General features: G+C 47.8%; 1 protein-coding gene across 2 annotated transcripts in view; it reads left to right on the top strand.

The window, feature by feature from the left end:
- The window catches only part of LOC146204198 (tetratricopeptide repeat protein 5-like), a 62805-nt gene extending 41504 nt beyond the window's left edge, over positions 1 to 21301 (top strand). For both annotated transcript variants that reach the window (XM_084589140.1, XM_084589141.1), the window contains 3 exons: positions 1777 to 1946; positions 3213 to 3357; positions 18872 to 21301. In XM_084589140.1, coding sequence (XP_084445266.1) covers positions 1777 to 1946; positions 3213 to 3357; positions 18872 to 18991 — 435 coding nt within the window. In that variant the 3' untranslated portion in view covers positions 18992 to 21301. The remainder of the gene's footprint in view (positions 1 to 1776; positions 1947 to 3212; positions 3358 to 18871) is intronic.
- The last annotated feature ends 4523 nt before the right edge of the window (positions 21302 to 25824 follow it).

Here is a 25824-nt window from a genome sequence, read left to right as displayed (position 1 = left end):
GGCGGCAGTCGCGATAAAACGTGCTAAATATTATGGTCTAGCGCACATAGCTGCCTGTTGGAAAAGATGGAGATGGAGAAGAAAGCCACCATTATGTGCAGAATTAACTGACGAGAAAATAGTTCGTCAGGTTGTGGCAGATTCGGAAGACTCCAATGTTGAAAATGAGGAGCCTGCGCCGCCTACGAGCGCTGAGTTGACATGAGCGTTGTGCGCGCTTTCATCGGTGTACGGTGCTGACATGACCCTTGTTAAGATCGAGGCGAATATGATCGCATGCAAGCGGAATGCCGTCCAAACAATGATCAAGTTCTTCAAGACACTGCAGCAATAACACCGGCTGCCCTGACAACACATGTATAATAAATCGGCTGTCGGCTGCATACAGTTTTTGAATGTCTCCTTTTCATGCTTTGGCATTTTGGAAGCCTGATACTTTGCCCTTGACCTTTTTGATCCGTGAAATATTCGTAAAATGGTACTCTTGCATGCATTCATTCTTTCAAACTGCCTGGATTTTCGGGCATTCTAGAGGGTCCGAAAAATCGGTTGTTAACTTATATTGAATTTCTTCAGGTGAAACTTTAAAACTGCACTCTTTACCCTCAAAGAAGCATTCTGTCTCACTAATATACACCCTATTCTAGATTATGCATGCCCAATCTGGGACCCACATACGCACAACCTGATTAACAAACTGGAACATATTCAGAACTGCGCCGCATGTTTCGTTACCAGCAATTATAACTTTGACTCCAGCATAACAAATAATAAAGTTGAGCTTGAGTCGCAGCCCCTGTGCCAAAGGAGAAAGTTTCAGAGATTGAAATTTTTCCACAGTGTATGTAATGGTTGCACTGGAACAGACAAAGGTATTTACCTGAAGGCCCCGCACTATGTTTCCTCTAGAAATGATCATCCAAAATAAGTTAGAAAGATTGCTTGCCGCACCAATGTTTTTGCCTCTTCATCTTACCCTTTTACGGTAAACGAATGGAATCGACTGCCCGAAAGTGTAGTCAATGTCCCATCCATCTTTTCCTCAGCCCTGGTTCAAGTGTGTTTTCTGTCAGTTTGTTACATTTTTCACCGCTTATTATGAATTTCAGTGTATATTAGATGCATTATTTCCTATTACTTTTCTTTTTTATGACATACAAGGTTTGTAATCCCCTACAGTAATGCCCCATGGGCGATGTAGGTATATATGCATAAATGAATAATTTGAAACTTCTTTACAGTAATTCTACTAGGATGAACCAAATGTGCAATTCGAATATGCGGGGGTAAAAATGGTGAAGTAATGATTTTGTCATGGCCACTGTTTTACTGCGGAAACCAAAACTTATAAACTCGAATTATAAGTGTTCTAGCGAGAGAAGTTGAATTCTGTATCAGGATCAATGCATACTAACGTATCACTCAGCATTTAAGTGAGAAAGAAATAGAAATGGTGCCTTTATTATAAAGGCACATTGCTGGCAGCCATGTATACTTTCAATATTTTAATCTTGTCATTAGAGGCTTTTAGCCTACCGGAGACATACTAACGTGGACGTATACCGGTTTATTGGGCCCCTACGCAGGGCGCAGTGGCCACACCTTGCACCACCTCTGTCGATGCACGTGCGCAGGAGTTGTCCAGTAAACCGGTATACGTCTACGCTAGTACATATCGGGTAGGCTAAATGTCTCCATTCTCTGCTTTTTTCTGCATGTAGCTTGAAAGTGTGTGGACAGTGAGAAATGCATACAAGTAAACTCTTCTGCCTGCAGGGCAACCTCAAGCCACGCAGGGTCAAGGCCCTCATAAGTGGCTTCAAGGCTCAGCCAATGGCAAATCTTGCGCCAGCAAAGTTGCGGGACCTGAGTCCAGGGAGAAACAGCAACCACGTCCTTTCTGTCAAAGTGGCTTGCAGTGTGGTTTCACAGGAGCGCTTTCCCTTGTAAGGCCTTTGCATGAGCATTACCTTGTGACAGTGTCTAACCTGCTTACAAACATTCTTCATAATATTTTTGTCGAGACTTTTTAAGCATATAGCCTGTTTTGCTCCTATACTTGGCTGCTTCAGTGGAACAATCTCCAAAGCTGAAATTTCTATCCGAGTTGTATGCAGTAGAAAAAAAAAAAAAATGCACCGCGCGAGCACTCTGCGAAGGAATTTAATTGATGCTGGCAGAAATCAGCCAGCTTCCTGGCCTTGTACCTTACACCGCTCAGTTACTGCCACAGCCATATGTGCAGTGTTTCATTTGGTATTTCTAGGAAAGACAGCGGCCACCTGTGACCAAGCTGACACACTTGGTGGCACCACTTTCAGTATGCAGAAACCTGCTACAAGCAAGCACTGAAAGCAGCCTAATGAACTTAACTAGCAGAAAATGGCATGTGCTGCCATCACCATTATGTTGTCATTCTTTATGCCTGCTATATTCGCCTACCATGTCAACTTCTTTTCTGTCTTGTCCCCTGCATAGATTTCTGCGTTCAAAATTCTGCCTTACCAACTAGCCCCTCATCGCTCACTCCTAAAAAAAACATTAAAATGTAATTTTCTTTCTTTTTTCTTTTTTAAAGGATGGACTTCTACATTACTTATATCAGTAAATATCCACATTTTATGAAAAAATATCCTGAGTTTTGTGAAGAAATGCGATTTCCAGTGAACCCTGTGCCAGTGGTCAAAGTACTGCCGAGGTTGACACCCGACAGTCTTGAAGCAAAAAAATGCGACTCTGTGTAGAGCTGCTGGCAAGGGACCCCTCCTGAAAAATGTCTACACCCTGCAAATAAGAACTGTGATCTTGAGAACACACAGAATATCTTGAGGTCAGCGTGCTGCACCGCCAAGGGATCCATAGATGAAAGTAAAACCTGTTGGCTGATGGCTGATTCCTGTTGCTGTTCTGGGTTGGTTTGACACAGTTTCACTGTCTATGATAAACAAGCACTGTTCTGGTATTTCTACACACTTTCAGAGCATAACTTGCATAACTTCAGTTTTACACAAAGGTTCATAATAAGGTGAACACACAGAAGTAAAAATTTAAACTCTACATGTGTTATTGGAGTACTATGGACTCATCTCAACTACCAAAGGTGCCTTAAACTCTAACAAAACCTTTCAGTAAAGGAATGTTTAAGAAAAGGAATTTCGAAATTTTGTTTGAGCAACTTATGCAAATGAAGAGCATAGCTTTCTTGCTTCCAGCACAATATGCGTCCTGGATGAAGATGCTGCCTGCTTTGCCGTGAACGTCTACAACATGGCCGATGGACGGGGATTTATTACAGGAGATTCTGTCTCGATTCCTCGGCCAAACTTGCGTCATATTAAAGTTAATCATCAAGGCTGTGTAAGTATTGCTGATTGCTCATAAAATTGAGCTTTTGGGGGACTACCGGTAGAGACTCACAAGTTGTCCTTGGAGGTGGCAGTAGGACACTTGTGCACTACTTGACAACAGAGGATATGCCGCAAATCATTTAAATCTTTATTTGTTCTTTTTTTCTACATCCGCCAGCATGCTGCCTTATACAGTCAAACCTGGATATATTGAATTTTGGTTATATCGAACTCACGGAATATCCCCTTGAAAATCCCATGTAAAAGTATAGGAAAGTCTCGTCATATATCGAACTCAATTTCACCGGTCGTTCGATATATCGAACTTCGCACCACGCACTGGAAAGTGTGCCTTCCTCAGACGATCACATCACCCTTGGCCGTTTGCCGCGTGACGTTTTCAAGCCATGCGCGGAAGGAATGAGAGGGGACAGTTCGGCGACGGTTGCTCTGGGCAGCGCCGCGCCCATTCACCAAAGGCGCGCGCATCTGTAGTTATCGTTTCCCGCGCGCCAGCACATGACGTTTGCAAGCCATATGCGTGGGTGTGCCCATTCTTTTGCCGAGCTACCTCTTTCCTTCGGCACGCGCTATGCATGCGCCAAGCCAGCTCAGCCCGTTTTCAGACAGTCGTCGGACGCTTTCTCCAGCACGTGTTGCGAACCCTCTGCGCGCGGCGGCTGACGTGGCTATGGCGCCTGCGGACGTTAAGAAGCAGCAGATATCTCTTTTTTTTTTTTTTTTGCGAGAGTCATTCATTCTTATCATTGTGCTGTACGCACGACGTAGCATAAGATATGGAGATATGGCGGCTGCGGACGTTAAGCGGCAGGCCTTTTTTTTTTTTTTTTTGCCGGGAGTCTTTTATTCTTCCATGTATGAATCAACAAAAGCACACGGTCAGCTGCTGCGATCATGACGCCCGCCTGAAGTGCGGCGTGATAAATCGAACCAGGCTTGTGCAATCAAGCCATCACGGGCACTCTGCCAGGGCGCATTTATCTAAAGATAAATGCGCCCTGACGTTATCGCTGCCCAGCATCTTGGCACGCTGCCAAGAAATGAGCTGTGGATGAGACGACCAAAAGACCAAAACGGAGCGACGCGCGCCATCAACATGCAAGGGAGAACGCTGGCGATTTCTGCTGCGGCGACACAGAAACCTTGTTTTGAGCGGCTGCGAGAGGGACCAACAAGTTTGAAATTTTTCGCTCTGTCGCTGAGATCGCTCAGTCTCTTGCATGTGAGCGAGCTGGCCTTAACGCTTTATTTTTTTCCAAATTCTCGGGTGCAAAAGTGGAGGGTGGGTTCATTATGTGAGTGGGTTGATTACGCGACAAATACGGTATCGTTTTTTCGCATCGTAAGTGCCGTCATAAAAGATTTCTGTATATCGAATTATCGATATATAGCGAACTATTTCGCAATCCCCTTCGAGTTCGATATATCCGGGTTTGACTGTATTCTGGTACGCATATCAGCTCTGTGTTCTTTGTTTGATCATGCTTGTTGTCACGAGACTCAGCTTTATCAGTTTGCACCGAGATGTGTCTCGAAGATTCTAGCTACTCGCGTATATTTCTGCAATGTTCTAGGTTGTGCTAGTCACCATTTGTGGCTTTATCCGAATGTTTCCTCGCCACCTATAAATTGAGCGTTTGTCGGTATGACGTAGTAGTAGATCGACGACCGCTGGGCACAACTGTTGCTATCGCTGCCGCCGAGTTGTTCAGTTCTTTTGGGGGCGCAAGTCAGCCCAATAAAGAGTTGATTCCTGTGAAGATCAAGTCTCCTCATTTGCTGCCGACGGCATTGTCACCACTACGTGACATCTGGTGGAGGTGCTGCTCTTCGTGTCCCGGTTTACCCCTTCAGGCCAAGACCATAGTCCTGTTCCTTTCATCCTGGGGGACCAGCCAACAGGCCACTAAACCAGCCGCTGACATCAAGGGCTCTAACCCGAACACGGTCTTGCCAGACTGTGTTCGAATCCGGAAGCCATCAACTTTGGCAATGGCCCAGGCAACAGCACCGGTTGCCTTCTTGCAGCCCATTGAAAATTTGGAAGACTGGATGAACCTTTTCGACTGTGTCGCAGAATTCAATGGCTGGAACGCCACTGTGAAACTCAGGCAAGTCTACTTTGTTTTTCAAGGATCTGCCAGAGTTTAGTTTGAAAATCACGAGACTTTTTTGAAGGATTGGGAGACATTAAAAGCAGAGTTTTTGACGGCCTTTGCAAGTTTCATCCGAGAAGAAAGAGCTCAGGCCCTTCTCCAATCAAGAGTTCAGCTCCCAAATCAGCCTGTCCTGGCTTATGTTGAGGAGATGAAGCGTCTCTTCGGCCGGGTAGGTCCCGGCATGACAGAAGAGACGAAGTTAAACCTGCTGATGCGCGGTGTGAAATAGCTACTTGCAGGTCTACTTCGCCAGCCACCAACAACTGTTGCAAAGTTCTGCCAGGAAGCAGCAAGTATCGAAAAGACCTTAGAAGCAAGGACACGCAACTCTACAACTGGCCTCTTGAAACGCGGTCTGCAAGCCACTATGACACCACACACATAAGTGGAGATAACCTCCATGAGATCATCCGTCAAGTCGTTTGTGAAGAACTGCACCAATTCCTGCCGCCGCAAGCGCAGCCGCAAGTTGCGTCGCTCACGGACGTCATCCGTGAGGAAGTCCAACAGGCGCTGGGCGTTTCTCAAGCGATGGCTCTGGCAGCTCTAGCACAAGCAACAGCAATGAATTGCGCTGCTGCATTACGTCTTCCTGCCCCCGACGTAACTTTCCAAGCCTGCGCCGCTACCATGTTCATGAAAGCCGAGCCTACCAACGACTTCCAAGCCCCAGGAAGTGCAACGCTCGGAGGACTGCGAACAGCTGGCCATTATGCTTCCGAGGCTGGCCACGCGGATTTGCAGTTGACGCCCAATGACCGTGGTCAGGTGAACGACTGCAAGAAATCGAGAACTATCTGCATAAGGTGAACTTGTGCCACCAAGCCGTAGGTTCAGATCTCCATTGCCTCACAGGGCCCGCTTTGCATCGCCAGGTCGCATTTATGAGGACAGTGTGTGAGGAAGGTCCCTAAGCCCCCTGTAGGGGAAACTAAATGTAACAACCTTTGGAGGTGACAGTCACGCCCCCAGCCTTCAAAGTCACATCGCCGCTACGCATGACATCAACATCCACGATGGCGCGACCAGACTCCAAGCTGACACCGCCGCCCAGCGAAGTGACGACAGTGTGCCCCGGCCACAACCTTCTTACAAGACGAAGCAGAGATCGAGCACCAAACCAACATGCAATATGAGGACACAAACAAGTGACCTCGAAGTTGCTGCTGACGGTCGCATGGTTAACGCCTTAGTGGACAGTGGAGCTAACTATTCTGTCATCAGTGGAGCATTCGCCACCCAGTTCAAGAAAGTGATGACCACTTGGGATGGCCCGCTAATCCATACCACCAATGGTAACTTTATTACGCCGCTGGGGCGATGCTTTGCAAAGGTTAGAGTAAATGGGCATACTTACCCTACCAGCTTCGTCATCCTACAGCAATGCTCGCACAACGGTATTTTGGGTATGGAATTTTTGAATCAACATGGGGCGATCATCGACCTTCGCTCTAAACTCATCAAACTATTGACGGACAAAGCCATACCTGCTGCGAGAACGTCGACGCATAACGTCGCTCTCAACGTCCTTGACGGAGAATTGACCGTACCGCTTCAATCAAGCATCATCGTTCCTGTGAGTACAAAAGAAGTCAAAATCGCTAAAGGGGTTGTCAAAGGAAACACTAAGTTGTCACTGGATAGAGGACTTGGCATCGCAAAAGGCGTTGCCCTTCGACAAGCTCGGGTGATGGTAACCAACTTACCGAAGATTACCTGCATCTCAACAAGGGAACAAAAGTCGCCTTCCTCGTTGAATTAGCAGACATCAGCGATGTCTTCACCTTCCCTGACGAGCCCGCAACTGACAAAACTGACCAAGGCCACCATACCAGGTTCGATATTAATCTAGCACTACCCCAAAGAAGGCAAGACCAGATATGAGCCATTCTTCAAAATTACAGCGAATGCTTTTCGTCAGCTTGGAAAGTGCGACAAACTCCTTTGGCTAAGCACCGCATCGTCACGGATGATTACGCCAGACCTCTGCGCCAAGCCCCCTGCCGTGTATCCTCATGAGAACGCCAGGCCATCTGTGGTCAAGTAAAAGAAATGCTTCAAAACAATGTTATCTAGCCATCAAGGAGCTCCTGGGCGGCACCAGTTGTTTTGGTAAAGAAAGACTGCACCTTTCGCTTCTGTGTCGATTACTGGTGCTTGAATAGCATAATGAAAAAAGACTTCTACCCCCTCTCCCACATCAATGCCACGCACTGGACCGATTATGCAACGCTAAATACTTCACTTCGACGGATCTGAAGTGCGGCTATTGGCAAATTGAGGTCGACAAAATTGATTGCGAGAAGATTGCATTCACCACACCGGACAGCCTATTTGAGTTCAAGGTGATGCCATTCAATCTCTGCTCCGCACCAGCGATGTTTCAACGGGTAATGGACACTGCTGGCAGGCTTGAAGTGGCAGATTTTTCTGGTATACTGTACTTGGAGGATGTTGTCTTCTCCTCAAGCTTTGAAAATGCTTCGGACAGGGCTCAAAGTAATTAAAACATCAGGGCTAACGTTGAAACCAGATAAATACCATCTTGCCTACAAGGAACTACGACTCCTTGGTCACATTGTTAGCAAAAGTAGTGTTCGCCCTGGCCCGGAGAAAACAGCTGCGATCGCACAGTTTCCACAGCTAGCCGACAAGAAAGCTGTACGCAGGTTCCTTTGGCTGTGTGCTTACTATCGGCGATTTGTCAGGAATTTTTCGTTCATTGCCGAACCGTTGACGCAGCTTTAAAAGGCTGACATACCTTTTAAATGGGAAGCGCCGCAATATGATGCTTTCAAGAAACTTAAACGCTGCTTAGTTCCCTCCTATACTCCGGCACTTCGACAAAAATGCAGAGACAGAAATTCATACAGACGCAAGCAGCATTGGCCTAGGTGCTGTTCTTGTTCAGAAAATTGACAGACAGGAAAAAGTTACCGCGTACGCTAGCTCTTCCCTTCGAAAGCTGAGGCCAACTATTTGACGACAAAGAAAGAATGCGTTGTCATCATTTGGGCCCCATCAAAATTGCGCCCCTATTAGTACGAACGACCATTCAGGGTTGTGAGCGGCCACCATGCTTTGTGCTGGCTGGCAAACTTAGAAGATCCCTCCAGCCGCTTTGCACGATGGAGCCTACATCTTCAAGAATTTGGCATCACAGTCATCTACAAGTCTGGCCGCAAGCATTCCGATGCAGACTGTTTGTCACTAGCCCCCGCTGACGCGCCACCGAAAGAAAACAATGAAGACGCCTTCTTGGGACCAGTAAGCGAGAAGTTTTGCACAACAGCAGCGCTTGGACACCGAGTTGAAAGCCTTGGTAGATTCATCATCATCATCATTAGCCTGACTATGCCCACTGCAGGGCGAAGGCCTCTCCCATATTTCTCCAATTAGCCCTGTTTCTAATAAGCTCCTAGTAGATTACCTCAAAGGAAAGATCGCTTCTCCTCCTACTGTGTTCAGGCGTCAGTTATCGTCATTCTTCTTAAACAGTGATGTCGTAGTGAAGAACTTTGCAGCTAATAAAACCGCGCAGCTCCTTGTTGTGTCAAAAAACCTCAGACAGAAGATTCTGCAGGCACTGCATGATGAGCAGACTGCGGGTCATCTTGGCTCACGTTGCGCAGGATACAAGAGAAATATTACTGGCCACGGTTACCTGCCGACGTTGCTCATTATGTGGAAACGTGCCGTGAGTGTCTGCGATGTAAGACGCCCCCAATCAGACCTGCTGGTCTATTGAACTCAATACTGCCTCCGATTAAGCCCTTTCAACAAATTAGGATGGACCTCCCCGGCCCCTTTCTAACTTCATCAGCGGGAAGAAAATAATCATCTTGACAACCGATTGTATGACCCGTTACGCCGAAACGAAAGCCCTGCCCAATTGTGTCGCAGCAGAAGTTGCTAAGTTTTTCATTTAGCGAATTCTCCTGCGACACGACGCTCCTGAAGTGCTCATTGCGGACAGAGGAACTGCATTTATGACGGAGCTCACGCAGCCCGTATGCTCTGCAGCCAAACTAGCCACCGCAGGATAACTGCCTACCATCCCCAGACCATCAGACTTACGGAGCGCCTCAACAAAACGATCGCAGACATGATTGCAATGTACTTCGACGCCAAACACAAAACCTGAGACTCTATCCTGCCATAAGTGATCTTTGCATATAACACGGCTATCCAGGAGACAGCCAGAGCGACTCCATTCAAGCTTATGTACGACAGGGAGCCCATGACGACGCTCAACATAATGCTGCAGCATGTAACCAATGAGGAGAACCTGGATGTTGACGCCTACCTTCACTGTGCAGAGGAAGCTAGACGACTTGCCCGGCTGTGCATAAAAGACCAACAATAGACTGACGCCCAACGATACAACTTGCGGCAACGTGACGCAGAGTACAGGCCAGGAAACCAAGTGTGGGTTTGGATGCCACGCCGCTGCGGACTGAATGAAAAGTTCTTGCGGCTGTACTTCGAACCATATACAGAGTCCTTCGGCGCATCGGACAGCTCGACTAATAGGTCATGCCTGACTGCCCGACCACATCCCAAAGGCGCCGGGTGCGCCCAGAAGTCGTCCATGTTGTGCGCATCAAACCCTATTACGTGTGCTTAAGTTATTTTAATATCTAGTGCTTTGTTTACCTTTCTGTGTTTATTTTGTAAGCATCTGGTTGATGTGTTTTTAAGGGGGGAGTAATGCCGCAAACCATTCACATCTTTATTTGTTCTTTTTTTCGACAGCCGCCGGCATGCGGCCTTATCACTCAGATTCTGGCACGCATATGAGTTCTGTGTTCTTTGTTTGGTCATGTTTGTTGCCGCGAGCTGCAGCTTTATCAGTTTCTTTGTCGCACAAGTTGCGCCGAGATATGTCTCAAAGATTCCGGCCACTTGCATATGTTTCTGCAATGTTCTAGGTTTTGCTAGTCACCATTTGTTGTTTTATCTAGATGTTTCCTCGCCGCCTATAAATTGAGCATTTGTAGGTATGACTGAATAGTAGATTGACGACAGCTCAGCACGATTGTTGCTATCGCCGTCACCGAGTTGCTCAGTTCTTTTGCGGGCGCAAGCCAGCCCGATAAAGAGTTGATTTCTATGAAGATCAAGTCTTCTCATTTGTTGCCGATGACATTGTCACCACTACTTGACAATATAGCCGGCAGTGTTTATGAATTCAAGCATACAGGAAAGATTTTTATTATTGTACTTGACCTTAATAACAGCTACATGTTGAAGGTAGTGCAGACACAGGCATTGGCATCTGAATGGAGAAAGTGACAAAAGCCTCGCATGCAATGCAATGCAGAGGGAGAAGTGGCAGATAAGGGTCAGGTAACTAACTGCCAATCTGTGGAAGGACACTGTAGGCATGATAGAAAACATCAACATACAAGATGCCTTATGACCTCAGGCATATCAGAATTGCAAGAATACCAACATTGCGATAATCCATCAGAAAGAGGATGCTATGACTTCCATTATGGGCCAATCAGCTTACTTGCTGCTGTGTACAAGATATTCACTAGGGTAGGTAATAATAACAGAGCAAAGGTAAACTTTAATCAGCCAAGAGGACAGGCTGGTTTTAAGAAGTGCCCAACAATAGACCATACTAGCACTATCTTCCAGGTTGTAGAAGAATTAACAGTGAACCATTCTGAACGTCCGTAGTCATGCAGGCATTGCATAACAAGAGAATGGAGAATGCATATTGCCACCTGGTGTCCCTGATGGTGGCGCCTGGAAAAAAAGGACGCCGAAGTTGACTCGCGTGCTGTGCGCGGAACTTTGCCTGCTGGTTCAGCTTCCGTCATTTTAGTCACGTCTAGCCCTGTTGTCCGTGACATATTTTGATGTCGGCGCTAGGTTTCGATCCCAGTATATGTCCCGTACACCACCGCATTGCATGCCCAGGACTCAACTCCTGTGCCAGTCGACACCCCTGTGCACCGCACTAGCCGAAGGAATCGAGGCCTGCCCCCTGAGCACGGGCCGTTGGAGTTCAACACCGCAGCCGCCCCTCGACCGGCTATGCAAGCTCCAACTTACTACACCCTGCAAAATCCATGACTGCCTTAGCCCTTCCATGCAGTCAGAGCGAAGACGTCGAAGACTGGCTTATCCAATTTGAACGGGTCGCCTCGTTTAATCAGTGGTACGACGCCGCCAAGCTTCGAAACGTCATCTTCAGCCTGGAAGATGCGCTCGTACTTGGTACAAGAACCGAGAAGATGCCCTAACATCATGGCGTGAGTTCTGCCGATGCATTCGTGAGACCTATACCAGCGCGGATCGGCGAGAACGCGCAGAAAGGGCTCTACAGTCTCGTATACAGATGCCAAATGAGACTGTGACCGTGTATGTGGAGGACATGACCCGGCTCTTCCGGCGTTTTGACCCGGCCATGACCGAAGACAAAAAGGTGCGTCACCTTATGCATGGTATTAAAGAGCAACTGTTCGCTGGCCTCTTGCGTAATCCACCAAGGACGGTTGCCGAGTTTCTTTCGGAAGCTGTCACAATAGAGAGGATGCTCCAGCAGCAGTCTACCACTTACGACAGGCCGGTGGTCGCTGCTTCGGTTGTGGAGCCGTTTTCAGCCTTCGGGGCTACCCCGAACCTACGCGACATCATCCGCTCAGTTGTACGCGAAGAGCTCCAGACGTTTTTCGGTGCTCCACAGCCGATGGTCGGCTCTGTAGCTAGCAATGTCCGCGAAGAGCTTCAAGCGTTGAAGCCTTTGGTAGCGTCTGCTGATCTACAACCTTTCCCCACGGAGTACCTGCGTCCAGCTTATGCAGATATAGCGCGACGCGGCGCCCTGCCCCTGCTTCGGCACCATTACCGCCACCCGATCAAGGCTCACTGTATTCCGCACACACTGAGCCGTTCGTCAACAACCGACTACCACCCCAGCGGTAGGCGGACCTGTGGCACGCCCCAAATCGCCAGCGCCTGTGCTTCCATTGCGGGGAACCAGGTCATCTCTATCGCCAGTGCCTTTATCGACACCTTGGACTTCACGGATTTCCCATCGACATGCGTTGCCCTCCAATAGGCCAAAGACCCCGAGAGATTGAAGACTACTTAGTGCAGCAGCGCATGGCGCCAACTTCTCAGCGGCAGTCACGATCGACGTCCCCACACCGACCATCGCCGCAGCCCAGGTCATCCTGGATGGCGCAGCGACGGTCGCCAAGTCCCCACCGGGAGAACTAAAGACAGCGACCTCCGGGGGCGAGGCCACTTGCAATCGACGTGACGAAGACCCCCTGACAACGAGACCTGTGAGCGATCTGGATTTTACGGCACCGACGACAGTTCCTACGCATGAACATGACTCTCGCTGGACATACCCATAGTTCTCGACGGCCATAAGGTTAGCGCATTGGTGGACACTGGCGCAGATTTTTCGATTATAAGCGGGAAGCTAGCAGCGCTTCTTAAAAAAGTAATGACAGCGGGGTCGGGCACGCAGATTCACACCGCTGGCGGACATGTCTTAACTCCTAGTGGCCTGTGCACGGCACGAGTTGAAATTCGCAGCTCCACGTTTATTGTAAGCTGCCTCGTTATACCCGACTGCTCCCGTGACTTTATCCTTGGGGTTGATTTTCTCCAGGAGTATGGAGCTATTATCGATCTCCGGAAGCGCACAGTGACATTTTCAACTGAGAAAGCTGCTGATACTGACACCAAGAATTGCCAACGCTGCGCCGCCCTTTGAATTTCCGCCGAGAGCGTTTCGATTCCGCCACGCGCCAGTGTTTTTGTGACTTACTCGCGACGAACTGCGTAACGGGCATGTGGTCGCGGAAGGCAACCAGTCACTTTTGCTCACCCACGGCATCTGTACAGCGCGCAGCCTCATCCACCTCCGCTACGGCCGGTCTGAGCTCCTGGTGACTAACTTCACCAACGAACCCCGGAATCTTTTTCATGCTACTGCCATCGCGTTTGCTGACTCCTTAGCGGATGTTTCAGAATGTTTTACGTTTGGGGCTGTTAGCACTGTGCAGCCCCCACTTGACCGTCTTGATATTAGTCCGGATCTCTCGGACGCACAGAATCGTGAGCTACGTGCCCTCCTACTAGAGTACAGCACTTGTTTTGCATCCTCATCAAAAGTACGGCAAACGCCTCTCGTGAAGCACCGCATCATTACTCCTGACGACGCCCGTGGTCATCCCCTGTCGTGCTGGTAAAGAAAAAAGATGGGACCCTTCGCTTCTGTGTCGATTATCGAAAGTTGAATGCCATCACTAAAAAAGACGTCTACCCGCTGCCCCGTATCGACGATTCGCTCGACAAGCTTCGTCATGCCCAGTACTTCTCCTCCACTGACTTGAAGAGTGGGTACTGGCAGATTGAGGTCGATGAGCGGGATCGCGAAAAAACAGCTTTTGTCACCCCAGATGGACTGTACGAGTTCAAAGTGCTGTCTTTTGGCCTATGTTCAGCGCCGGCTACTTATCAGCGCATGATGGACACCGTTCTCGCCGGCCTCAAATGGCAAATCTGCTTAGTCCATCTCGACAACGTTGTTGTATTCTCTGAAACCTTTGAAGAACACCTCGAACGCCTGCGCGCAGTATTAGATGCCCTCCGGTCAGCTGACTTGACGCTCAAGCCCGAGAAGTGCCACTTTGGCTACAAAGAGTTGAAGTTTCGTGGTCACCTTGTGAGTGCCGCAGGCGTTAGGCCAGACCCCGACAAGACTTCTGCTGTCGCCAAATTTCCCGTTCCTGCAAACGACAAGTTTGAAACGCTTCCTGGGTCTCTGCACGTATTACCGCCGCTTCATCGCCGATTTTTCCAAAGTTGCCACCCCCCTGACTCGCCTCACGCGCGATGATACACAGTTCGTGTAGGGTGCCGAGCAACAAGAGACTGCAAACAAGCCCTGTTCTTGCGCACTTTCATGAAGACGCTGACACCGAAGTCCACACCGATGCCAGCAATATCGGCCTTGGCGCTGTACTCGTTCAACACCAAGCTGGCATCGAAAAGGTAATAGCGTATGCCAGCCGCACGCTCTCCCACGCTGAGACAAACTACTCCACTACGGAAAAGGAATGCCTTGCGGTTGTGTGGGCAACCATGAAATTTAGGCCTCACCTCTATGGCCGCCAGTTTAAAGCGGTCACCGATCATCATTCCTTATGCTGGCTAGCTGGCTAACCTCCGCAACCCATCGGGGTGCCTAGCACGATGGAGTCTTCGCCTCCAAGAATTTGGGTACACCATTGTCGATAAATCTGGCCAGAAGCACGAAGATGCTGACGCGCTGTCGCGCGTACCTGTCAGTTTAGTCAGTGAGAGCACGGACAACAAGAGCGGTTTTCTTGGACTGGTGAGTGCATAATGACCCGACAGCGAGTTGACCCGGACCTTCGACCTGTCATTGACCACCTGCAGGGTCGTGCTGCTGATATCCCTCGGCAATTTGCTCGGAACCTGTCTGCTTTCTGTGTCCGGAATGGCGTTCTATTCAAACAGAACTCCAGCACTGTTGACCGAGCGTACCTCCTCGTAGTGCCAGCCAACCTCCGTGCCGTGCGTAGTGCCAGCCGACCTCCATGATGAGCCCACCTCTGGCCACTTGGGCTTTGCATGCACACTCGCCCGAGTTCGTCAAGCCTATTACTGGCCTAAACTTGCCGACGCCACTCATCGTTACGTCAGAGGCTGTCGTGAGTGCCATCGTCAAAACGCGCCGCTTCTCTAGCCAGCGGGTTTGCTCCAACCTATTGCGCCTCCCCGAACACCATTTGACCAATCGGCATCGACCTTTTGGGCCCATTTCCGCTGACATCGGTCGGTAACAAATGGATTATAGTCGCGACCGATTATCTCACACGGTATGCTGAAACCAAGGCGGTGAAGCGTGGCATGTCATCTGAGATCGCCCAGTTTTTTATGCAGCAAATCGTGTTGCGCCATGGCGCGCCGCCTGAAGTAATCACCGATCGAGGCACGGCGTTTACGGCACAACTTATGCACGACATATTTGAGCTGAGTCACACGGGCCATCGCAAAACCACTGCTTATCACCCACAGACGAATGGCCTCAGGGAGAGACTCAATAAAACTATCGCCGACATGATTGCAATGTACATAGACTCCTAGCACAAGACCTGGAACGACATTCTCCCGTACGTCACATATGCCTGCAACACTGCCATCCAAGAGACGACGCGTTTTACACCATTTCGCCTGCTCTATGGAAGCGATGTTCAGACAATGTTAGATGCCATGCTTCCGTTCTGCACAGATAATCCTCTCATCCCAGACGCTGAACAGTTTGCTCAGCGTGCCGAGGAAGCACGTCAACTTGCCCGCATCCACATTCAGTAACAGCAGGGAAAGGATATGCGTCACTACAACCTCCGTCATCGACACGTCACATACCAACCAGGAGAGCAAGTTTGGGTGTGGACACCGGTGCGCCGGCCCGGCTTGTTTGAAAAACTGATGTCTCATTACTTTGGACCTTACAAGGTTCTGCGCCGTGTCACAAAAGTGACATATGAAGTCCTTCCAGCGGGTACTGTGCAGACCTCTCGTCAGCAACCACACTCCGAGGTGGTGCACGTTGTCCGCATGAAACCGTATTTCACGCGGTAATGTGCAGTGTACTATGCACTCGTTTAGTTGTGTAGGGCACAGCGTCCGTTTTATATTCGGTTCCTGTACTGACTTGCATCGCCCATCGCTCGCGCCCAGTCTGTGCTTTAGTTTTTTTTAGGAGGGGGAGTAATGTTCTTAGGTAGCGCCTGGAAAAAAAGGACGCCAAAGTTGACTCGCGTGCTGTGCATGGAACTTTGCCTGCGGGTTCAGCTTCGTCCTGTCGTTTTAGTCACGTCTAGCCCTGTTGTCCGTGACAATATAAACGTGCTGCGAGACGTCTGTAGGGGCTGCATATACAGTAAAAGCTCAATAATTCGAACCTCATGGAACGGGGGGAAAAGTTCGAATGATTGGATGTTTATCGGATGTTTAAATTATAGAACGCTCCCGAAAAAACTGGGCAGAACAATTTGCATTACGGTAAATTTACTCCCTTAATGACCCCCTCGCACTGTGAATCCTTTCCCAGCTTTGCCACTGAGGATTTGAAAAAAAAAAAAGCGTTAAGCATTTCGTGTCTTTGCCGTTGCAGCCCACAGCATATTTCTTTGCAGTGCGCCAAAGTGCAGGTTTGCAGTGCAACATCCACATCACGCCATGTTTACCTTTTGACTTTAGTTCTAGCGGGAAGAGGAGGGGGGGACTTGGCAGAGTGCCAGCACTCGTCCGGTTGTGCTAGCTTCATTTTCAGTATGTTCGCTTTATCAGGCCACATTTGGGGTTGGCGCCGTCCACTGCCACACAATCATTTCGCAGTTAACCGCGTGCTTCCGTTAACCCTTTTGCTGTCACGACCGTACCGGTACGGTTTCGTGCTCCCCCCCACAATGTCACCGACGTAGCGCTACATTCTCTGCTGTTCATTCAAAACTTTGCGCCTGAGTGCGAAGCTGGCACACTTGGACAGGCTGCGCCATCTGTCAAATCTTTCTACAAGTTTGTATTTTCGCCCCACGTCATGTTGGTACGTATATACTGAGGAGTATGGAGTGACCGCGACCACTCCTGCCATCTTTGCTGGGAGGTGCGGTTGCTTCGCGTGCACTACTCTATCGCGCTAAGGGATCATGCGGTGTGCGCGTTCCGCGGCGCGTGCATTCGGTTATGGGTTCTAGGGTGGTTCTGTTATCTGCTGCAGGTTTGCAGATTTTTATTTTTATTCTGTTGGCGTGTCTGCTACGACGCTTCAACCAACCAACCAATTGCGCCGTTGCCTCTATAATAGGTCAACACATGACTCGATTGCTGCTTTCGCTCTCTCTTGCCATGCCCTTGCTTGCAGCTAGCAGCAGCAAAGGAAGTTGTTTTAGCCTCTTTCCATCTCCCTCTGTCATCTTCATTTCACAACGTGCCATTTCTCTGTTGTGCGGGCCACCAAAAGTGCGCCCTCTGTGTGCGCAGTTCCTTTTTGAGGGCTGACCGCGCGGGACCTTCGACTGCGGACTAGAGTGATGGCTCTTTTAATTATAAATACAAGTCGAGCTCGGATTCGGTCTCTCAAGAAGTATTGAGCAGTTTTTTCTTATATTATCCTCATTTATCTAAATTATAATCAGGCTGATAGTGATGATGATGTTAATTAATAACACTTGCAGAACACTGAAATGTGCATATTCCGTTAAGTATGTTATTTCTATAGCAATCATAATCAAAAATAAATCGTTATGCTCGATCCCTGAAACCAAGCAGACACTAAGGGTGCGTCATGGTCAGAAACACCCGACAGCGAAAAGGTTAATGTTGATGAGTAGAAGGATGGACTGACTGTCACAAAAAATTTTTTTTTTCACACTTAATTATTTGGTCTTTTTTTTTTTATTTGGAGACCCGTAGCGCCTGTCCGATGTAATAGCCTTTCATGGGCTTTTTCTGGGATTGCGCAGACAGAAATACTTATCCACATTTTCGAATTGATGAGTTGCAAGCTTAAGAGGTTGTGTGAAAGAGAAGAGCAGGCAGTAGCCGCTGCAGCAGTGGTGCCATCTAAACTACCACTCTTCTACGATTTCACCTAGTTTCATCTTCTGCCCCCGGTTTTGACGTGTGCAGCCTTAAACTATGCCTCCATATCGCGGTGGCTTTTTTTTTTTGCCATGGGCTGGGTGACAGGCCCGCCCAGACGCGGTGGCGCATAGTTCGAATTATACGTAGCCATACAGACTTGTGTTCGAATTTGGGCTTTTTGTACACAGATCTCTGTGGCCGTACCAAGTAGTATAGTTCAACTTATTCGAAAATTCGAATTATCGAGGTTCAAATTAACGAGCTTTCATTGTAATGGTCAGCTTTTAAGGGAGCACCATATTTACAATGGACAGTGAAGTATTGAAAGTGGTAAGAGAGAGAAGTGCAATGAAGGCAGTAGCAAAAGACCATGACAGAGAACTACCTAGGAGAGTAAGATTAGACGTGTTGGTGTAAATAAGCGGGCGAATAGGTGGCTGTTTTGCAAGGCTCAAAAGCTAAAGTTTTGCAGGAGACTGTAACTGCATGCTAGTTTGGTTTGTGGGGTTTAACGTCCCAAGCCAACTCAAACGATGAGAGATGCCGTAGTGGAGAGCATCAGAAATTTCGATTACCTGGGGTTCTTTAACATGGTGCTTACATCCACAGCATTGTGCTAAGGTTGAAAGGGAAAGGGTACCATATAGTATCTGAGTTCAATAGTTGCTTTTTATGCTTTTTGTTTTTTTGCAGGAACTGTCCTTTCCCAGCATTCGTGTTGACTCTCCCCTGGACCTCTTCGTCAATGGAAAAACCCTAGGTTATGAGAGCCAAGCGCCACTTCAGCTTAAAGTTGCTACTAAAAAGGATTAATGCTGCTACTGTCGAACCCGGATATATCGAACTCTAAGGGGATCGCGAAATAGTTCGATATATCAATAATTCGATATGCAGAAATCGGCTTGTGACGGCACTTACGATGCGAAAAAACGATACCGTATTTGTCGCGTATTCAACCCACTCCCATAATGAACCCACCCTCCACTTTTGCACCCGGGAATTTGAAAAAAAAAAAAAAAAAGTTAAGGCCAGCTCGCTCACATGCAAGTGATTGAGCGATCTCAGCGACGAGCGGCAGCGACAAAGCGAAAAATTTCCAACTTGTTGGAACTGCGTCCCTCTCGCCGCTCGAGCCACCGCCACCACGGCAGCTCATAACAAGGTTTCTCTGTCGCCGCGGCAGAAATCGCGAGTGTTTTTGCTTGCTTGTGGATGGCGCGCGTCACTCTGTTTAGGTCGTCTCATCCAGAGCTCATTTCTTGGCAGTGTGTCAAGGTGCTGGGCAGCGATAACGTCAGGGCGCGTTTATCTTTTGATAGCTCCTGCGGTGGCGGGGAGCGAACTTGGCAGAGTGCCCGTGATGGCTTGATTGCACAAGCCTGGTTCCATTTATCATGCCGCACTTGGGGCGGGCGTAGTTCACTTCCGTAAAATCATTGGAAAGCGATAAGAATGGACGACTCTCGCAAAAAAAAAAAAGAGAGAGAGATTTGCCACTTTTTAACGTCCGCAGGTGCCATAGCCATAGAGAAAGAGATTCCATAGCCACGTCAGTCGCCGCGTGCAGAAGGTTCCCAACATACGCTGAAGAAAGCGTCCGACGTTCTGTAACGGGCTGAGCTGGCTTGGCGCATGCGTAGCGCGTGCTACTTTGAACGAAGGATGGAGAGAGGAAGGAGAGAGATAGCTCGGCAAAAGAATGCTTCACTCTATCGCGTTTTCCCCTCTCGTTCCCACCGGTTCTCTCTGGTTCATTCACGCACGTGGCTTGCAAACGTCACGTGTTGGCACACGGGAAACGATAACCGCAGATGCGCGCGCCTTTGGGGAATGAGCACAACGCTGCCCTAGACCAGCCGTCGCCGAACTGTCCCCTCTCATTCCTTCCGCGCGTGGCTTGAAAACGTCACGCGGCAAACGGCCGAGGGTGATGCGATCGTCTTTGAGGAAGGCACACTTTCCAGTGCGTGGTGTGGAGTTCGATATATCGAACGACCGGTGAAATTGAGTTCGATATATGACTTGGCTTTCCTATACTTTTACATGGGATTTTCAAGGGGATATTCCGCGAGTTCGATATAACCAAAATTCGATATATCCGGGTTCGACTGTAGTTGTTTTTGTGGCATTGTTCAGAACAAGCACTAGCCAGCTGGCTGGCCAGTTTGTTAACATTGGACAACTGTGTGTAAACTGCCATACATGGACTACAAGAACCACTTGCTCCCTGTCAACCATAAATGATGGTTGCCTGTGCTTTCTGCCAAGTTGACTGTGCTGTTTTAGTGTAACGTATTGTATTTTGTTTTTGTCAGGTGAAAGTGCCTGGTTTAATGAGTATGTTAAATGCTTTCTTGGCCTGTGTCACATAGAAATGCCACAGCTAAACTTAATTCTTTTGACGGACAGCAAGTGTACATCTCATTGAGTTTGCTGTATTCATGTGCATCTTGTCTGAAAATGCCAGCCCGGTGCTCGACTGCTGTCCAAGATTGTGGAACCGAATCTCGGCTGCGGCAGCCTCATTTCGATGGAGGCAATAAGCCACACACCTATGTGTTATGCGATGTCAGTGCGCTCCGCTATGGTGTTGCTTGTAGCCCAAATCACTTGGGGATGTTAAACCCCATAAATCAAACCAACCTGAAAATGCCAAAATAAAAAAAAAATTACAGTTTATCCCAAATATAGGGACCAGACAGCTGAACAAGTGGCGCCGTCTCTCGGCGCATCGCTCGTTTCTGGCATGCGCCAGCTGCGCGCATCGCCAGCGCATTGGAGTGCACTGTTTGTTGTTGGTTTGTGTAGAAATTGGAAATCCTATTCTTTAGATAATGTTGTGCCTCATATCCTAAGGAGAGCACAAAATTGGGCTAGATGTGTGAATATGTCCAGTGAAACGAAGTTTGGCCAAACAAGGCTGGCGAAACGTGCGTTGTTGGCTGCACTGGCAGCTACGCGAACTCGTCGGATGCTTTTAAGTCTATTCATTTCTACGGGTATCCACACACAAGCATGAGTGGCGGGTCACCTAAGCAGTGTTCTTTGAAAGACAGAGGCACTGTTTGGTTACTGTGTGGTCGTGGAAAGTGCTGGGTTTTTTAAATTCTGGTTGCAGCCGGATGCTTTGTCTTCTGTTCCTCAGGAGTGATGGCACGAGAATCTCTGAGCCGTAGCCGCACTCCTCCATCTGTAGTCACTATATTGACAATTGGAAATCGAAGGAACCCAACAGCGTAAGTTGCAACACTAGCATTTCCCTGCCTGTGTACAAGAAAACCCCAGCACGGAAAAGGAAAAGGCAGCCACCATCATTGTTCAGGCCACATTGCAATCTTCAGTGATGGGCAGAGACAATGTTTGTGCGGCTACTTTTGCTGACATAGTTAGAGAATTTACTTTTTTCTCCTAATGGAAAGAGCAGATAGGAGACATAATCAATTCCTATTACCATGATCTTGTCCTTTTTTCTCTCTTCGTTTGTTAACCAATGAAAATGTGCCGAGAGCTCTGCGCTGATACTCTAAGATTTTGTTAACATTTGTTTCTGGCATGTCAGTCTTGCCTAATAAAATCACTCATTTCAGAGCTCATTCAATACCGCATGTCACAAAATCTGCTATCGGCTTCATATAAAAGGCGAACAAGAAAAAAATTTTAATTTTTGGAAACGAGCATAACCGTAGCATTTTTTTTTTTTTTTTAATTTCGAGGGCACACAGATTGTCGTTTGGAGTGTTCATAGGTTCCGCACATATTTCTTGTCAAGTAGCAAATATTTTTATTTCGCATTCGCGTTGCACTTGACACGGGTTTACTTATTTTCTCAGCAGCGCCCATTTCCTGGCCCGCCTAAATGCAGTGTTTCTCATTGGCATTTTAGTGAACGCGAGATTTCCTGATTATGGCGTAATAAGACTGCCGTTTCACCTCAGAAACTGCTTGTATGGCCAATGCTGTGAACAGATTTAGAAGCAGTCCGACAAGCTGCAGTGACAAGGTGTGTAAAAGGAATGGCTTTCAGTTATACGGAGTCCTTGGCGTGCAAATAGAAAAAACTGCCTACATGGTTGTATCCCCTCACACTCGTCAGGTATTGTGGTCAGGTATCGGCCCCGCAAGTTCGTGGTACGCTGAGAAAGTAAAACACCTTAACAAACGAGCCATCAGACAGATTCCTTTAACAATAGCACACTCTCTTTGTTGTCGATGGCTTATCTTACAACACACCACACTTTTTTTGTGTGTGTGTGTTTTCGATTGTATTTAACAGTTTGGCAGTATTGGACTACTGCTTTCAAATGCTCAAGGCAGCTGTGGTCAATCGCAGTGAACTTCCTGCGCTGGGAGAACGCCTAAATAAGCAAAAGCCAAATGCTCTCAAGAACCCTCTATCATAGCAGGTGTCCAAAAAAATAGGGCCGCTCCTAGCAGGAATTTTTTTTTCTTTTCACAACCTCCGCAGCATGTCGAGAGTAACATATTTATAGTATAACATTTTGTAAGTCGGTTATCTGCAGCAGCTCTGACGTGTTCAACCAGAGCATTGACTTATATGCAAAAACCATGCTGAGGCGGTATTACTCATTTTGCTTATATTATGATTAAGTTTGATAGTCTCAAGGCTGGGTTCAGTGAGCTGTTATAGCGTAATTGTGCAGGAAATCCTAGAAATATGTTAGCTTGCTTTTCCTATCATAAAGATAATGCTACTTTTGCCTTGCTTGTTTATTTTTCTCCTTTTCCAGCTCTCGTTGCAAAGTTGAAGCCGGAATGTCATCTGGGCCGGCTTGCACGATAAAGTCCGAGCTAAGTCCAGACTTAAGTGGTGTCTTTAGAAAGACCAAGCTTATTTAAGACGGCTCGTGTTCCGAACGTCGAACGCTTCGGGTTCATGTTCACCAGAGTGGCTTCTCAGAACGGCCTCAGCAACCACTTGGGGCATTTTTCCTCGTAACACAATCTTAAGCCGCAAAAAGTAATGGCACGGATTTTACACAACGCAAAATTGACGGAATGTGTACATCTTACAGCAGGGACAGTGCCAGCGCATCCCTGTATTTCCCTAATTTCTCTACTTAGACACCTGGCGTCCTTGTGTCTTAACCAAGACAGCACTAGAGTCGTAATCATACAAGCGACTTATTCAAGTCAGGACTGAAGCCCAGTCTTGACTCCAGTCTTAAGCGGCCATGCTAGTGGCCTATTCTTAAGACTCCAGTTAAGTCTGGACTTAGCTAAGACAGTCTTAAGATTGTTTTGTGCAAGCGGGCCCTGCTATTCTATTCTGAATTGTTTGAGCCTATTACCAAAAAAGACAGGTGCAGCATCATTTTCGAATGCGCAGTGCAGGCGCAGATCCCGTCTCTGAAGTAGTCTTCACAAGCACCTAATGAAGGCGTTCCTAGCGCATGGTGAAATCGCTCACGCGGCATTTTCGAGTATATAACAGAAATATTATGCGCCATATTTTTCACCAAAAACAAAAAAAACGCACGCCCTGCCGAGGACGGCCCTTTCCTTTTTCAAGATTCCTGGTAGAAAAATACTTGCGATTACTCAAAGTAGCTCAAAGCTCTCGCCACACCGCAGAACGATGGGTAGGGACATGCTTGAGTACGCCTCGTAGAACGGAAAGGACTGCGCCGCTCAGCTGCCTCTGCACTCTGCTGGCAAGCGTTTTCCCCTGGGCGGCGGGGTTACCACTGAAATTTAGGGTCAGTGTCCCCAGATTGCGGGAAAAATGTCGCCAAAAGTAGCAATTTTTTATTGGCTGTGGCTAAAGGTACGTCGGACGGACCCGATCAATGGTCTTAAAGGTACGTCCGACGGATCCTGTGCGTTTTTCTTCGGGATCCGTCCGACGGATCCGGGAAATATTTTTCAGAGGTACGGCGGACGGACCCGATCGGTAGGGTTCTTCCGACGGACCCAACGCATTTTTCTCCGATATGGGCCTTGGGATCCGTCGGGAAAGCCGGACGGATCCGAGATCCCCAGATGTGGTTGTAGGTGGGTTGTAGCAACAACATGGTAGCCATATGTAGCCAAATCGAAGTTGGTATGAGGTGTACGTGCGAGGTGCAAGAAGTATGTACTACATACTGCATGCGTGAAATGTGAAATTACAAAGAATAGTACAGTGGCAAGAATAGTGCCTAGAATGGGTGATATACTACGTGATGGCATGATGATAGGTTTACGTGAGTTGGACCGCGGCAGGGTGGCAAGCAGGACCAGAGCGCAAGCGCATGTAATCGCGGTGTTGACGGCCAGCCCGCGGCCCGCACGCCCGCTCATTTGGTCCTCGTTATTATGTGGATTAACGTCTACGATGGTCGTTATGTAATTATGTAGTTTTGATTCTTCAAAGTTTCCTCACTTCCATCTGTGATGAGATGCGTCACGTAACGCATCGCTTTCTGCTCGCATTGAGGTTTGGTGCTGCAAGTTCCACGTAGTACAAGCGGCGCTGAAAATGCTGGGCACCGCCGGCGTGTCTCTAGCCCAAGCATCGCGTCATTCGTGTTTGTTGTACAACTGGAGGTGTGGTTTGTGCTTACCATGAGATGCTGTGATGTACGGATTACGTCCTACTAGAGTGCTGTGATGAGTGCGCCGATGTCCGGACGGACATCATTGTGTCCGTTTATGATCGGCGATGTTGCACGTGCATGTCAGTGTTTATTAGGTGCAGTGGTAATTTATTTACACGCGCTGTGCAACAATCAGACGAAAATAAGTCATCGACAATTTGTTAGCCTGTACTACAGAGCTCAAAACGCGGAAAATGGGAATGCACATGATGCAGTTTTCGCATGTTGGAGTGGACCGAAAAATAAGTGCCCAGCCCACACCGCCGGGATGCGCATTACTACAGGTGAAATGGTTCAGGTTTCTGTAAAATAGCTGCCTGGCACAGCACCTTTTTAAATGTTCAGGCTTTGTACTATTGTTGAAGGCCACTTTATCATTAATAAAGGAACGAATATGCTTTATGTGTTAATGACTAGTGCTTTTTCAACTTATTATCTTCATTTTTTTTTTCGTTTTTCCTTAGTTTCCTTTGTTTTTCATGCTAGACAAACACAAATAGTACACTTTTAAACTTGTCAGTCCAAAGCTGAACATGAATATCTGCCATGCATGTGACAGCTTTAATGCTAGAAAGGTTGACATGTATAGCATGTACGTACACGCTGTGACATCTTAGTGGCACGTTAGGCTACTTGCCCCAAGGTCGTGATGTTTAATACCAGTGATGGCAGTCGCACTTTGGTGCAGGTGAAATGCAAATGCTTCTGTTTTCTGCAAGATGTCAATGCAAAGTACAAAGCCCGGGCAGTCAAATTAGTCTGGAGCTCTCCACTACGGTATTCTTCATAGCTACATATGTCACTTTAGGATGTGAAACCCTACATGCCACAGGTAGGCTGCATTGTTTTTTAGATTTTGTAACCTCTCATCTATGTTTTGCAACATTTGGCTAATTTTAGTTCCCAAACAGTTGCTAAAGATGAAACCGAAGCAGTTCTTGGCATGGTTTGCTGCTTAGATTAATTTGCTAATTGCAGTTCTTTGAAACTTGCATCAATGCTGGACAGTTCAAATAGCAAGCAGTTGAATTACAGAAATGATGTGGATCA

Source organism: Amblyomma maculatum, chromosome 1 (genome assembly GCF_055883805.1).
Source record: "Amblyomma maculatum isolate TAMU_Amacu chromosome 1, ASM5588380v1, whole genome shotgun sequence".
NCBI classification, from domain to species: Eukaryota; Metazoa; Arthropoda; class Arachnida; order Ixodida; family Ixodidae; genus Amblyomma; species Amblyomma maculatum.
This window is presented reverse-complemented; position numbering and strand designations above follow the sequence as displayed.